At 33.8% G+C, this 12,448-nt stretch overlaps 1 protein-coding gene across 8 annotated transcripts in view; it reads right to left on the bottom strand.

Moving 5' to 3' along the window:
- Positions 1-12,448, bottom strand: part of PPP3CB (protein phosphatase 3 catalytic subunit beta) — a 47,384-nt gene that overhangs the window by 24,559 nt on the left and 10,377 nt on the right. For all 8 annotated transcript variants that reach the window (XR_009277918.1, XR_009277917.1, XM_058842092.1 and 5 more), the window contains exons 2-8: positions 11,691-11,891; positions 9,217-9,341; positions 7,040-7,151; positions 6,037-6,182; positions 588-727; positions 417-494; positions 223-317 (exon numbers count right to left, since the gene is read on the bottom strand). Coding sequence is in view for 6 of the 8 variants with exons in the window: in XM_058842092.1 (XP_058698075.1) it covers positions 223-317; positions 417-494; positions 588-727; positions 6,037-6,182; positions 7,040-7,151; positions 9,217-9,341; positions 11,691-11,891 (897 nt within the window). In the remaining 2 variants the exon portion in view is untranslated. The remainder of the gene's footprint in view (positions 1-222; positions 318-416; positions 495-587; positions 728-6,036; positions 6,183-7,039; positions 7,152-9,216; positions 9,342-11,690; positions 11,892-12,448) is intronic.

The following is a 12,448-nucleotide window of genomic DNA, read 5'->3' as shown; positions in this document are numbered from 1 at the left end:
TAAATAGCAACAACTTTCACAATGGAAACCTCTGACCACACTTATACTTCACGGTACTCCTCTTACAGGAGGTTGCCATTTATTGTTCCTCTTTATAACTTTCATTAATAGATTTTTTTGTCCTTTAGTTTCTTAACTGGCAAAAAAGCTGTTGATATTAAATTATCTAGTTAGACAATTTTATTTTATTACAACATACGATTATTAATAACAAGCTCTTACCTTTATTATTGTAGACATCCAGGTAATTAGGTGCTGAAAAAATTGTTATTAAAGATGGGAACCCTGTAGTTTGACTTTTCCTGTACATTCTGTAACTGCAAAACCAAACAAATTATATTACATCTTACAGAAAATAAACAATTAATTTTTATTTCACATTGTGACTATTTCCTTGAAAGATACAAAGTACTCACCCTGCATCTTGTGCTTCATGTGCTCTAATGATTGACAACAAATTATTATTTTGCAAAAATTCACAAACTGCTGGATAGCTGTGAAATGAAAACAATTATGAGTAAAATATGCCCTCTTAAAATATTCAGGAGTCAGTACTAAAACAGCCAACTAGATCATAGCATTCTCACCTATAAAAGTATGAGCATCCTCTGACTGTATTATGACTGAAATGCTCTGGTGAATTTTCATTTCCAAAATCTTCTGAAGGATCCGACCACAATAAGTCACACATTGGTCCAAATGCTGGAGGCTCTTTGAATCTATCTAACTGTTTTGAAAGAAAAGGCAACAGCACAAATATTCTTTAAATATTAAATTATTAGGTTTTACATATTTGTTAACCTACATATCCATCAATACCAAGAACTTTTAGAATAAATCCCAACCATATCAAAGAGAAGTAGTTTCTGTATAGTTTTTCCTCTCCTCCTCATGAAATAAGGCACAGGCATGCCAAAAGAACCAAACCTGTTAAGAGCAATAAGATTTATTAGTTGTAAAAAGAAGGGAGATAACTTCCAGACTGATGGATATGTGTAATACAAGGTCAAGATACAAACAAGGAACAAAATGGTCCTTTTTCATGCACATGCCACATCTACCAATCTGGAGACACTACTAGGAATTAGAAAAGAGAAACAGTACAGAAAACAGGAATTATAAAAGAAAAGCATGAATAATTAGCACCAACTAGAAGAGACTAAATATATATTAAGAAACACCCCTAAAAATCCAAACCAACAAAAGAAAAAAAAAAAAAAACAAAACCCTGAAACACCCGTCTCCATAATGGATCATTTAACAATGTAATGAAGATGAGACTGGCCCAGCTGTCCAAGACTTTTTCCATACAAGCTTTATTTTTCAGCTCTATCCCTGATGTAATGGGCCATAAGAATTTTGGGAGACATCTGCATTTTCTATCTTGTTGCTTCTTTACCGATTTTCACCTGAAACACCTATTTTAGGAGCCTGCAACTTTCCTAGTAACCACAGTCAAAAGTGCAGAAGTTAAGGAGTTAAGTGCATTTGTTAACGTAAAAGGAAAATACCCTGCTTAAGTAAGTTACAGGCAATCAATCTGTCTGATGTCCCAGAAATGAAAGTAGATATCCCAGGTTCAATGTAAAGTTTATTTGGTCTTTATGTAGCTGGAGTTTGTTCACAAGATGATTTTATCCAAGAAATGTAGGAACGGTTCTTTGATGGACAGTGCATTTATCTCACTTCACTTCCCATACCAAAGAAGATGACTTTGATGGTACTAGAGAACACTTAACTCTTCATGACAGGCTCGAAGGGAGGTTTGGTGAGCACCTGGTGAATTTGAGTCTAACGCTCCATAGGAATCCATTCAAATATGGAATCAGCAGTAGTGCCAAGCTCTCTCATGCCCTGGAAAATCAGAGCTCCCGAGGCTGCCACCTGTAACATAAGTGGAGAGGTCCAGATCTTTACAGATTCCTGCCAGATAATGGTAAGGCAGGTATTAACTGAAGTTGTTGTTGGAATTTATTCAATATTAAAAATCCTGTGGTTTAACATTTCCCACACTGGATGATAAACCTGGTATGGAGTATTTCTTCCAGATTGAAGAAGTCAGTCCATCAACTTCTACAAGTACCTGAATTTCTGTAGATTAAACCATCAAGTTTTTAAACGTCCAGCAATAAATTTGGGTCCAGGAGCTAACAGAGGCATTCAGACAAGGAAGTTTCAACTGTTTGCTGATTGATGTTTCCTGCAATACAGAAGGCTGAAAGTCTAGAAAACATTTCTAAAAATTTTTCTTTACTCTTCAAGGATTTTCCTTATGACTTTAGCCAAATAGAAACATTATAAATATAAGTTTTGGCTGCCTGCAATAAACACACCTCTCTCCCAAACCAATTTTTCATAGCATTAAAACAATAATGCAGCTATTTCCTGAAGTAAGATCAGTTTGTAAAAAATAAATATACTTACATACACTTATACATATACTACATATACTTACATACACACCAAATCAGTTTCTTCTTCACTAGACAGTGTATTAACTGGCACGGTTCTCAAGATATCTCAAAATTTAAGGAAATGTCACTTCAAGCTACTCAACCCAGACTGCATATATCAAATCAGAATTATCAGTTTAAGGGTTTTATTGGCACAGCAAGAAAGTTAAAGGACACGAGTAAATTCAAAATACTTGTTACTGATTTAACTATTTTTGAATGCGCTTTGACTATAGCGAAACAGCATCTCAATACGAACCGGCTCAACATTTTTCTAAATATGACTTAAGGTAACTGAGAAAGACAATTTTCAAGAGTAGGAATCAATATGCCTCCTGTTGAAACAAAACTAGGCAGTATATTTTAAAAATACATTAATAAAATTTTTAATATATAAATATAAATTTAAAATATGTTTTTTGTAAAACATTTAAATCTAAATTATTTTCTAGGTACTATGCAGTCAGTACAACTAAATTGACATGCATTATACCTCCACATGGATGTTCCAATTCAGAAGTACCAAAACCTGAGAGACAGATTAAGGTACAGCAAATTAAAACAATTTTACTTTAGAGGCAAAAGACCTTCACAGAAGTTTCACACACAGACACCAGTTTTAATTAATCTGTCCTAATTTTTTTGAGAACTATCACCTAATAAAGCCTAAAGAACAACATGAAGGCCAGTGAAGAGTGGCAGTTATCTTACTTATTACTGAACAAAAGGAAATTTCAGCAGGCCACAGAAAGGAAGCAAGGTATTACAAAGACAGATTGCCAGTTCTGCTGCCATATACTTCAAGGCAATTTGGTGACCAAGTCCTAGTACCACTAAAAGCTAAACAAAAGAGGGACCACCTGTTGTAAATGAGGAAAAAAATTCTTTGTCTCTTTTTTAGTGTTCCCATAATCTTACCCGGATACTTCCTTCTTTCTAAAACGCTAGGTTTAAAAAGCACAATTCCTGGCATTTTGTTTTAGGAGAAGTCTTGGCAGTGTAAATGAAGTCAACTAAACATCATCTCTAAGTTGATTGACATGTGTCTGAAAGAGACACTCTTTACCAAGACAATCAGAACATTCGTGGAATTGTTATTAATAAAATCAAAATCAAACCACTGCAAGTTTCACAAACTTCCATTTTGGCAGAAATATGAAGTACCTAGAACAACCTTTCCAGTTAGGATTCACTGTCATGTCTAGAATGATAGCTGTCCTTTTCTGGAAGTAAATTTATGACAGCAAAAATAATAATATAAATCGTATAGTTTAATCACATTCCTGCATGTCAATACTGATGAAAGACTTCATCCAGAAGAAATTGCACCTTGCACAGAATTGTTCTTTTTTTTTCTAAGGTGATTCCTGCACTATTTATAGAGCTTTGATTTCCCTTTTATGCCAGATAATTATGTCCTTGCAGCAAAGACCCCTCCTTAGTAAGAACTTCTGCTAATAAACCAGAAGGCCTGGAATATTATACAGTTGTCTTGATTGCTTACAGAAGTAATTTCACACACCACACTTGTACGCCAAGTATATGATTTTTTCCTAGATATAAAATAAGCCTTTCACATCACTCATTTAGTTTGAATACATTTAAAATATCAGTGTGTGTCAGACTCTAATGCAGCTATTGAAGCTGCTGCCAATCCACGACTAGCGCCTTTTTCAGGTTATCAGATGATTCTTTAAAAACAGAAAAGGCCCAAGGAACAGTTCTAGTAATATTGCCTTACATTTACAGATGTGTTTTTCATCAGAACAAAATACAATGCAGATTTTTATATATGCATATAAACATTTCACCCTAATGTAGCCTGTAACATTACAAAAGCACATCTGAAAGTACAGGCCAAGACAAGAGATTACCTTTCACTTAAATTTACTTGACACTTTGAAACCTGATTAACTGCAAGACTGAGACTAACAGAAAAATGAATCACAATCCTGTTATGACAGTGGCTTTCCAAAGTGTTTTTCCAGAATATGTTTTCTTTACATTCCTTTCCAAAAAGCTTTGGCCATGCTTCTTTTCATCTGTATAGTGAAAAGTGTTAAGGCTTTGTGAGAATGACACTGTTTAGTCTCTTAGCTTTCTTACTTCCCTTTCTCTGCACAATGCATTTGGATTTCTGTAACGTTAGTATTTGCTTTGACAATGCAATGTGCCTCAGTACATTTTCCCACTTACACTGATCTTGTAAATATACTTCCTCTCTGTTTCTACCATTTTCTTCTCCTCTCATATCATTCTGCTTGGCAGTGTAATATCTGTAAGTGAAATAAACTGAAATTTGAGGCTCTAAAATGGTCAAAAAATCCCTAGTGAATAAATACAGTGAATTAAAATTTGAGATTCAACTACACTGCCTATAAATTTAAGGAGGGGTAAAAAAGAAAAATGAAACACAAATAAAGGTGAAAATTCTAAGAAAATGAGAAATGTAATTAACAAAGATAAAAGGACAAAATAGGCTGCAATACATACTTTTATATACTATAAAAGCAATTTAGAAGCATGCTTTTACTTTCTCTGTGACATTGACATCTTTTTACAAACAGGCCCCCATGTATCTTCTTCCATGTGTGGATAAACCACGTTCTTTCTTCCATCCTTACCTATAATCCCAAAGCTTTCTTAAAACCATCGACATATATTTTAAGATGAAATCATCTACATTTTAGCTGTGCCTAATCATAACAGGAATGGTTTTGATTTCCAAGTGCAGCAGATGTCAACTAAGTTAACTTCAAAAAGTCTAAAGAAATATGCAAAAAGGAAAGCAATGGCCTTTGAAAATTCCTATCTGATACAATCTCCAGGTGACGAGTCATCCATGAAAGTAGAAACCACGTTATTAGAAACAGATACCTCATGTCATCACAGTCTTCTGCCCTGTAAATTGCACACCACTATTTAGGGTTTCTATTGTATGATTTAAAAAAAACCTTTTAAATTCTTACTATTAATATACTCAGCACACTGAATACAGTGAGAAGTACTTCCTCAACTGCTACTCAAATACCTACTAAATTTGCCATTTTAAATAGCAATCTGAATTTCTATTAAATATTGCAATATCTCACTTTGTCAAAACTAAAACCCACATATTTAAGACAGTAAAAAATTTTCAAAGAAATTTGAGAATAACTGAAATAAAGTTAGAAATAGTAAACAATTTTAAAACTACAATTCATTTCAACAACTTTTCTCCTGGAAGCCATGAGAACACTAGCTCTTATCTAGAAAGAAATACAATGTATTATTTTGATTGGATTTGAAACTCTTCACATGTACCACCTGTCTCAAAACACTACGTGGGGATTTTGAGGGCTCTTTTTTGTCTGTGTTTTTTAACAGTCCCAGCTATGCCAATGAAGCCTATGAATGGAAAATGCACTAGATAATCCATGAGATTTTAATTATGATACTGCTTAGCCTACATTTCAGTTCCTGATTTACACTTCAACAAGAGACAAGAACAGAAAATGTACTGACAAATTCATAAAGATGACTTTGTATAGCATCATATAAATATCTCTATTTCTGCTTATTTTCAAATACACAAAATACTCACTCTCCTAATGTCATCTAGTGTATTAATTTCTGGTGAAAGTCCACCATGAACACAAAGAAATTGTTGATTTAAGAGAGCAGCAAGAGGGAGACAATCAAAAGCTTCCATACAAGCGTCATAGACTCTTTCAGAGTACTTTATTTTACCTGCAGGAAAGAAAATAGAAATCATTAAAAAATCTGTCATATATGAAGTAATCTAGTGGATCATGGTTATAAGAACATATATCAAAGTGAATGCTTAAAAAAACCCAAAACAAGGAGTATTTTGGGGTTTAAATGAGGTTTTCCAAACACCTCAACAGCAAGCACGTTTCTAAGACCTATTTTCTTCCAGAACTATAAACCGTTTTCACTTCTTCTGTTATCTCAAGTGTGAATAAACTATTTTTGTTTAAAAAAATTTCTGAATTATTTAATATTTTTATAAAATTAGACAGCATACTTCAGTATAAAATACTACTAAGAAATTTGTGAATTTACAGTGAAAAATTAGGAACTGATTACAGATTACATCATTTTTATCTACATCAAAGAAGGCTTTACCAGGCCAAATGATCCATTTATCACAGGATCAATACCTATACCAATCTCCATATGGAGAGGTAGCTTACACCACCAGAGTTATCTTACTAGTATAGCTGAAATCTATCCTCCAAATGGAAAAATTACTCCTCAATAGGGACTTTTTGCTTGCTTCATAACGCTGCTCTGCAAGTTACTCTGCACTCCAGACTACAGCAAAATTATCGTACTCTCTAGGACTTGAAAATCAAGATTGTTACATCAAAATTTACTCCACAATATATATTTACAGCCAGCTCTCCTCTTGCACTCCAAGGCCACATTGTAGAATTGCAAGCAATTCTACAGAAGTCAATAGGGCCTCCAGATGTTTGTAAGGCCTTAATTAAACTAATAGACAAACATCTTTCAAGAACAATGACAGACTATAGATCAGCAGGTTGGAAGTAACTAATTTTACTTTCTTAGACAGTACTTACATTCTTGCTTAAAGGTAAAATACTCTGTTAGGTGTCTGCATTCATGGTTGCCTCTCAAAAGAAACAATGTGCTTGGGTAAAGAATTTTCAGGACCCATAAGTAGAGCACACACTGTTGAGAAAACAGGATAACAAGTAAAATACAGTAGTCTATGTGAACTTTAAAAATTATTACTAAGAAACACTGAGTAAGGATGTTAACAGTTTCAAAAAGCAGGTACTGCTTAATGTGCCATTTTAAAATAGCATTATTTCCCCAAGTCCAGTTCTGGACATGAGTTATGCAAATTTCGTATTACTTTTCCTAATAATAGCCACACACAATGCTGAAAAAATATTTGTGTTTGCTGGATATTCAATAATAAAACAAACACAGCAGAATTAAACTGTAAAATTCTTTCATCTAGACAAATACTCTGTGTTTCTGCCTAAAATCTGGTATAATTTATGATTCTAAACATTGGCATAAGAAGAAAAGCAGACATTTATTAACAGAGACTGGAAAAAAAAGCCCTGACAAAATAATTTCCCTTAAGGTTAGATACATCATTTGGATACAATTTTTAAACTACAAATGGACAGAGTAAATTATCCTTTCCCCAAACACTGGGGAAGCTAATTGCTTTTTCAGTGTACAAGCAGCAAAGTCAAAGAATTACAGTAATTTTCCATCTATCATTATTACTGCAACATCAGCAGCAAACCCTCAAAAAGAGCTAAGAACATGCACAATTTTTTCAGTTTAGAATCTGTTACTATCCAGCAGTTCTGAATGCCCAAAATCTATTTCATAAATTTCAAATCTAATTCTTGTATTTTTAACTGAGCACAGACATCTCAAAACCCCACAAGTTTTGGAGTTCATTGAAGTCACATGCAAGCTATTATTATCGCTGTTCTTAATCAATACTGATACCCTGAAGCTACCATTCCTCAAAGTTATTTCGCATAGAAAAGCAGAGTACATGAAAGGAAGAAAGAAAACAAATGGACATTTTTAAAAAAACACTGCAAACATTGAGAAACACATCAAAAACTTTTAATGTGAAGTTTAGCTAAACTAATTACTGAATTTTTATCTCCTTAGTGAAAATATGCAAAACCAATCTTTGTTCAGAAGTTTTTTTAAGTGTAACAGTTGAAAAGCTTTCATAGCAGGTTTTGACATATTAACATATAGAATTGATATGTAAATGCCTTTTTCAAGGACAATTACATTATTTGTAATCATCACAAACAGGCAAAGAAGATAAAATTAATAAATAGGGAATGTCTATTGAAATTTTTCCTTAAAGATGACTTGGAGGCAATTGCTCTTGCTGCATCTCCTGTTTGTCTACCGTCTCCAACAGCCCCAAAATGCATTGTGCATGCTTTTCACAGCACACACCCACACACTATTAGAACTGCAACACTTTAATACAGAAATGAAAAAACATACATTGTGACTTGCAAGACATTATTTCAAATGGTATGCCATTCATTAGATTTGGAATTTATGAAGAGATTCCAAGCTGAGGCACTTCCCAGGCTGGTTCCAGAAGAACACTTAACTTAAAAACCATGCTCTGAAACTAATTGATGTGAATAAGTGAATATCTTTGAAATGCAGCACATTTAAGAAACATGCTGAAAATTAAAAAATTATTTGAATTCAAAGTAATTGAAAAATTAAAGGCAGAAACACAGGTCATCCTTAGGGAATATCTGTATTTGCTCTAACAATGTTTGTAGAGAAAAATATTAATAATTATTAAAAACCATTTTATTATCTAAATAAAAATAATTTCTTTTATAAAAATAAACAGATAAAATATTAAACAGATAATAATATCACAAATAATTAAAAGACCTTGCAGTCATGACTAACCCACTCTCCATAAACATAAAAAGACATCACCAGACAAGCAGTAGTATGTATAATAATGTAACACAATTCAACTTTTAGAAAACTAGCTAAAGAAAGAGGAGACAAAATGAGTAAGACTGGCATTTCAACAGGACAGTCTAAATGACTGGCTAACATCCTCCTGTAAACAGGCCTTTATCATAGAAGAAGGCACATCAACGAAGAACACATTCAAATGTTAAAGCAGACCTGAAATTTCATTTGAAAACCTAAGTGAAAGTGTGCTTATAAAAAAACTAGGACAGAACAGATTAATATATTCCTTTACCTCTATACTAAAATAACCTCTGTCTACATAGTCACCAAGGAAGAGGTATCTTGTGTTAGCAGGTGATCCTCCCACTTCAAACAGCTTCATTAGATCAAAGAACTGGCCATGAATATCACCACACACTGCAAGCAAAAATTTTATTCAAATTAATTTTTAGAATATCTAATGGAAAAGTTATTGTTATAGTTAACAGACACAAAGTACTTGTAAGTAAGAAGAAAGGCAGGTATAAAGCAGGAATAATAGAAATTTTTCGAAGTTCCCCCTTTGCTTTTCATTAAGGTGTTGACTCCACTACCTGTGACAGTACTGATGATAGCCCTGAATCCAGGAGATTGGAGGATATTTTTCCAACACATTTAATGCACTGAGCACTGAGGTCTTGAAAGCTGTCAGCACCTCTTTAATGTCCTCACCAACTCCTTAAGCATCTTGGCAAATTCTCCTTGGTATGTGTATTTGAAAATGCTTGCTGCTTCACAATAACTTACTGAGTCCATGTGAACTTCAAAAAAGCAGGGAGTGTAGCTTTGTTTCTGAGTCAGACTAACATACTTTTTAATAAAATCCTATCTTCTCCTTGCTCAGTTACTTTTCTCCTTCAAATAACCATGTTCATTATTTCAACAGTGGACTTTTCCTGTGCTTTTAAAATATGAAAAGGGACAAGACCAGTGGTCAGCAATCAAAGGCAGAAGTGCCAAAGATAGCAGTAGATGGGAAGTCTTTAGGGAGCACACAGCAAAACCAGGTCACCTTACAACTTTAAAAAAGTAATTAAAAAATATGTGGAAGGGACAACTGCTCCTATCTTCTCTTTCCCACACAAGTTCCCAATTCAATGGAAGTCAGGAGCCACCTTCTCACTTCATAAGTGCATAAGATGTCACAGGTAACAATTAAGGAATTTGAGAGACTATGCCTTTCATTGATGCAAAATGTCACCGATCAACTGACAGATAGCATCTTCTGACTTCTTAGAGTTTATCAGTAAAATCTTTGGGGAAAAAAGTTGTCCTAATTTTGGAAAGAAATATTGGATATGGCACACCACATTTTTGGTTGCTATTCCCTTAGAGAACACCCTTTGTTATCACAACCTATAAAATGAGATTAAACAGAATGTGTGTTGCCGCTGAAGATGAATAGATCACACGGACACAGGTCGAGGTGTGGTGAAGAGAAGAGAGGAGTTTATTTTTCCCTCCAGGATTTATAGGTTTCTGACCACGGCCAGAGATTGGATGGTCAGGATAACACTTTCTCACAGCACTGGCCATGAGAGATGTCCATCACAAGACGTGTAACAGAAAGAATGTACACATATCTATGTTTACAGTTACTGTCTTGGGAAAGTCTTTAGAAAACTATGTTAGCAAGCTCAGAAGCTGAGTTTTCAGGGCGACATATGTGCACACTTTTATGTCTCTCTCTTTAAGATTTCTATTCAAACACTGAAAGAACTTCCCTCCTTTTTAAGTTGCCAATACAACAATTACCTGTATATACAGAAATACAAAAAAACTAAACAAACTTTAATTTTGATTTTATCTGGAAAGGACTCTGAGCCAGAGGACAGTCAGCCACTTAGTAGTTTCCACCATTTAAATATTTTTCTTTTTTTTAATATGTCAACAATAATAGTGATGCATTGATGTAAAGTTTTCCTTTACCTAATACTAACAAATAACAAGCTGATGCCCTAAAAGAAGCTTTCAGACACTAATTTTATAAGTCCATTTAGAAGAAAAACATGTTCAGATTAAAGAAAATCTGATTTGAACATAAAAAGCAAATCTACTTTCATTATTATAAATAACAGACATGCAACATAACTACTTTCTATAAGTCTATATTATCTATAAATAAAAGTATTAAAGGACATCAGTTCCAACTTTCACCAGGTAAAACAGAAACAGAACTGTTCAAACTATAAAAATACTCAAGAAAACCCTGAAAGTCAATTTTGTATCCCAGGGGCTCTGTCCCTAGTGTCAAAGATGCTAAAACAATCTTTATCAGTACCACTGCTCTCACAAGAAGGTGGTTTTACATGCAGACACCAGTCTCACTTACAGACCAAGATAAAGGTGTATTTTTCACTAAGAATCTCAGCTCACAGGATGTGTTTCAAGCCACAATAATTAGCTTCTCTTCACATATTTAGGTTTCAAAATTATCCTGAGTTCAGGTAGATGCCTTTCTTATATTGAAGGAATTAGAAATCCGCATTTCAACTGCATTTAACTACTTCCTTCTTTTTTTCCCAATTTTAATACCATTCCTACTAGCTTTTTCAATTGGTTTAATGCCTTCATTTTGCAAAACAATGTGCAGACTGTTAAGCAAATGCAGTTGTGAGTAGGACTAACAGAGAAATTTTAGTCTAGTAATTTTAAGACAAATTCTACTACTGAAAAAATCTGGCTTTTTCAAATTTAATTATGTATGAAATTACCTAGAAATATTACCTGTGATTGGAGCTTCAACTTCTATCATAGTTTTTTCCCTCCGTAATATTGCAGCACCCTCATTGATGATTCTAAGTGCAATTTCTTCATCCACTCGACCTTCCTTTATCAAGTGGTTCTTCAAAATGTCAACCCTTGGTCTTCCATCTGTGTCAAACACTTCTTCAGATGTCAAGCGATGCGTTGGTGGAAAAGGGACAGCTAAAATTAAAAAAGAAGAAACAGTAGTCATGACACTGCTATGTGAAAAATAGAATTCATCTAGAAATGGGGATCTGTTATGGAATAGCTGCTATCCCAATTAACAAACTTGTTGTTTCACCAAGCAATTTTATGACGTTGTTAAAATCTGGACAGAATAGTGCTATCTGTTTATGAATTAAAAAAAAATAAATATCTATACTATGCAAGGTTGTAGACATTATAAAACAGAGGAAGAAGGCATAGTAATATGTACAATACCTGGAAAAGTCAAAACTGACTTTGCAAAGGTAAATAATCTTTCTCCAATATACTACCATTCCCTGAAGGACTCATGAAGTGCTGGTGATGCAGGATTATCCATTAAATAGCCACTTAGACTTTGAAAAACATTTAAAATTATCTCAAACCAAAAAAAAAAACACCAAAAAACCTCAACCAAACAAAAAAACCCCAACAAAACGAATGCCAAGTTTGCAAGAAAATGATTCAATACTGTTTGAAAGACTAGAAATAAAAGGAGTCAGTAAGAAGTGGTTGGGGCCAAAGCAGGCTCA

The sequence above is a fragment of the Poecile atricapillus genome, chromosome 6 (assembly GCF_030490865.1).
Source record: "Poecile atricapillus isolate bPoeAtr1 chromosome 6, bPoeAtr1.hap1, whole genome shotgun sequence".
Classification (NCBI taxonomy): Eukaryota; Metazoa; Chordata; class Aves; order Passeriformes; family Paridae; genus Poecile; species Poecile atricapillus.
Note: the sequence above shows the minus strand (reverse complement) of the source record. Positions and strands in the feature narration are given on the sequence as shown.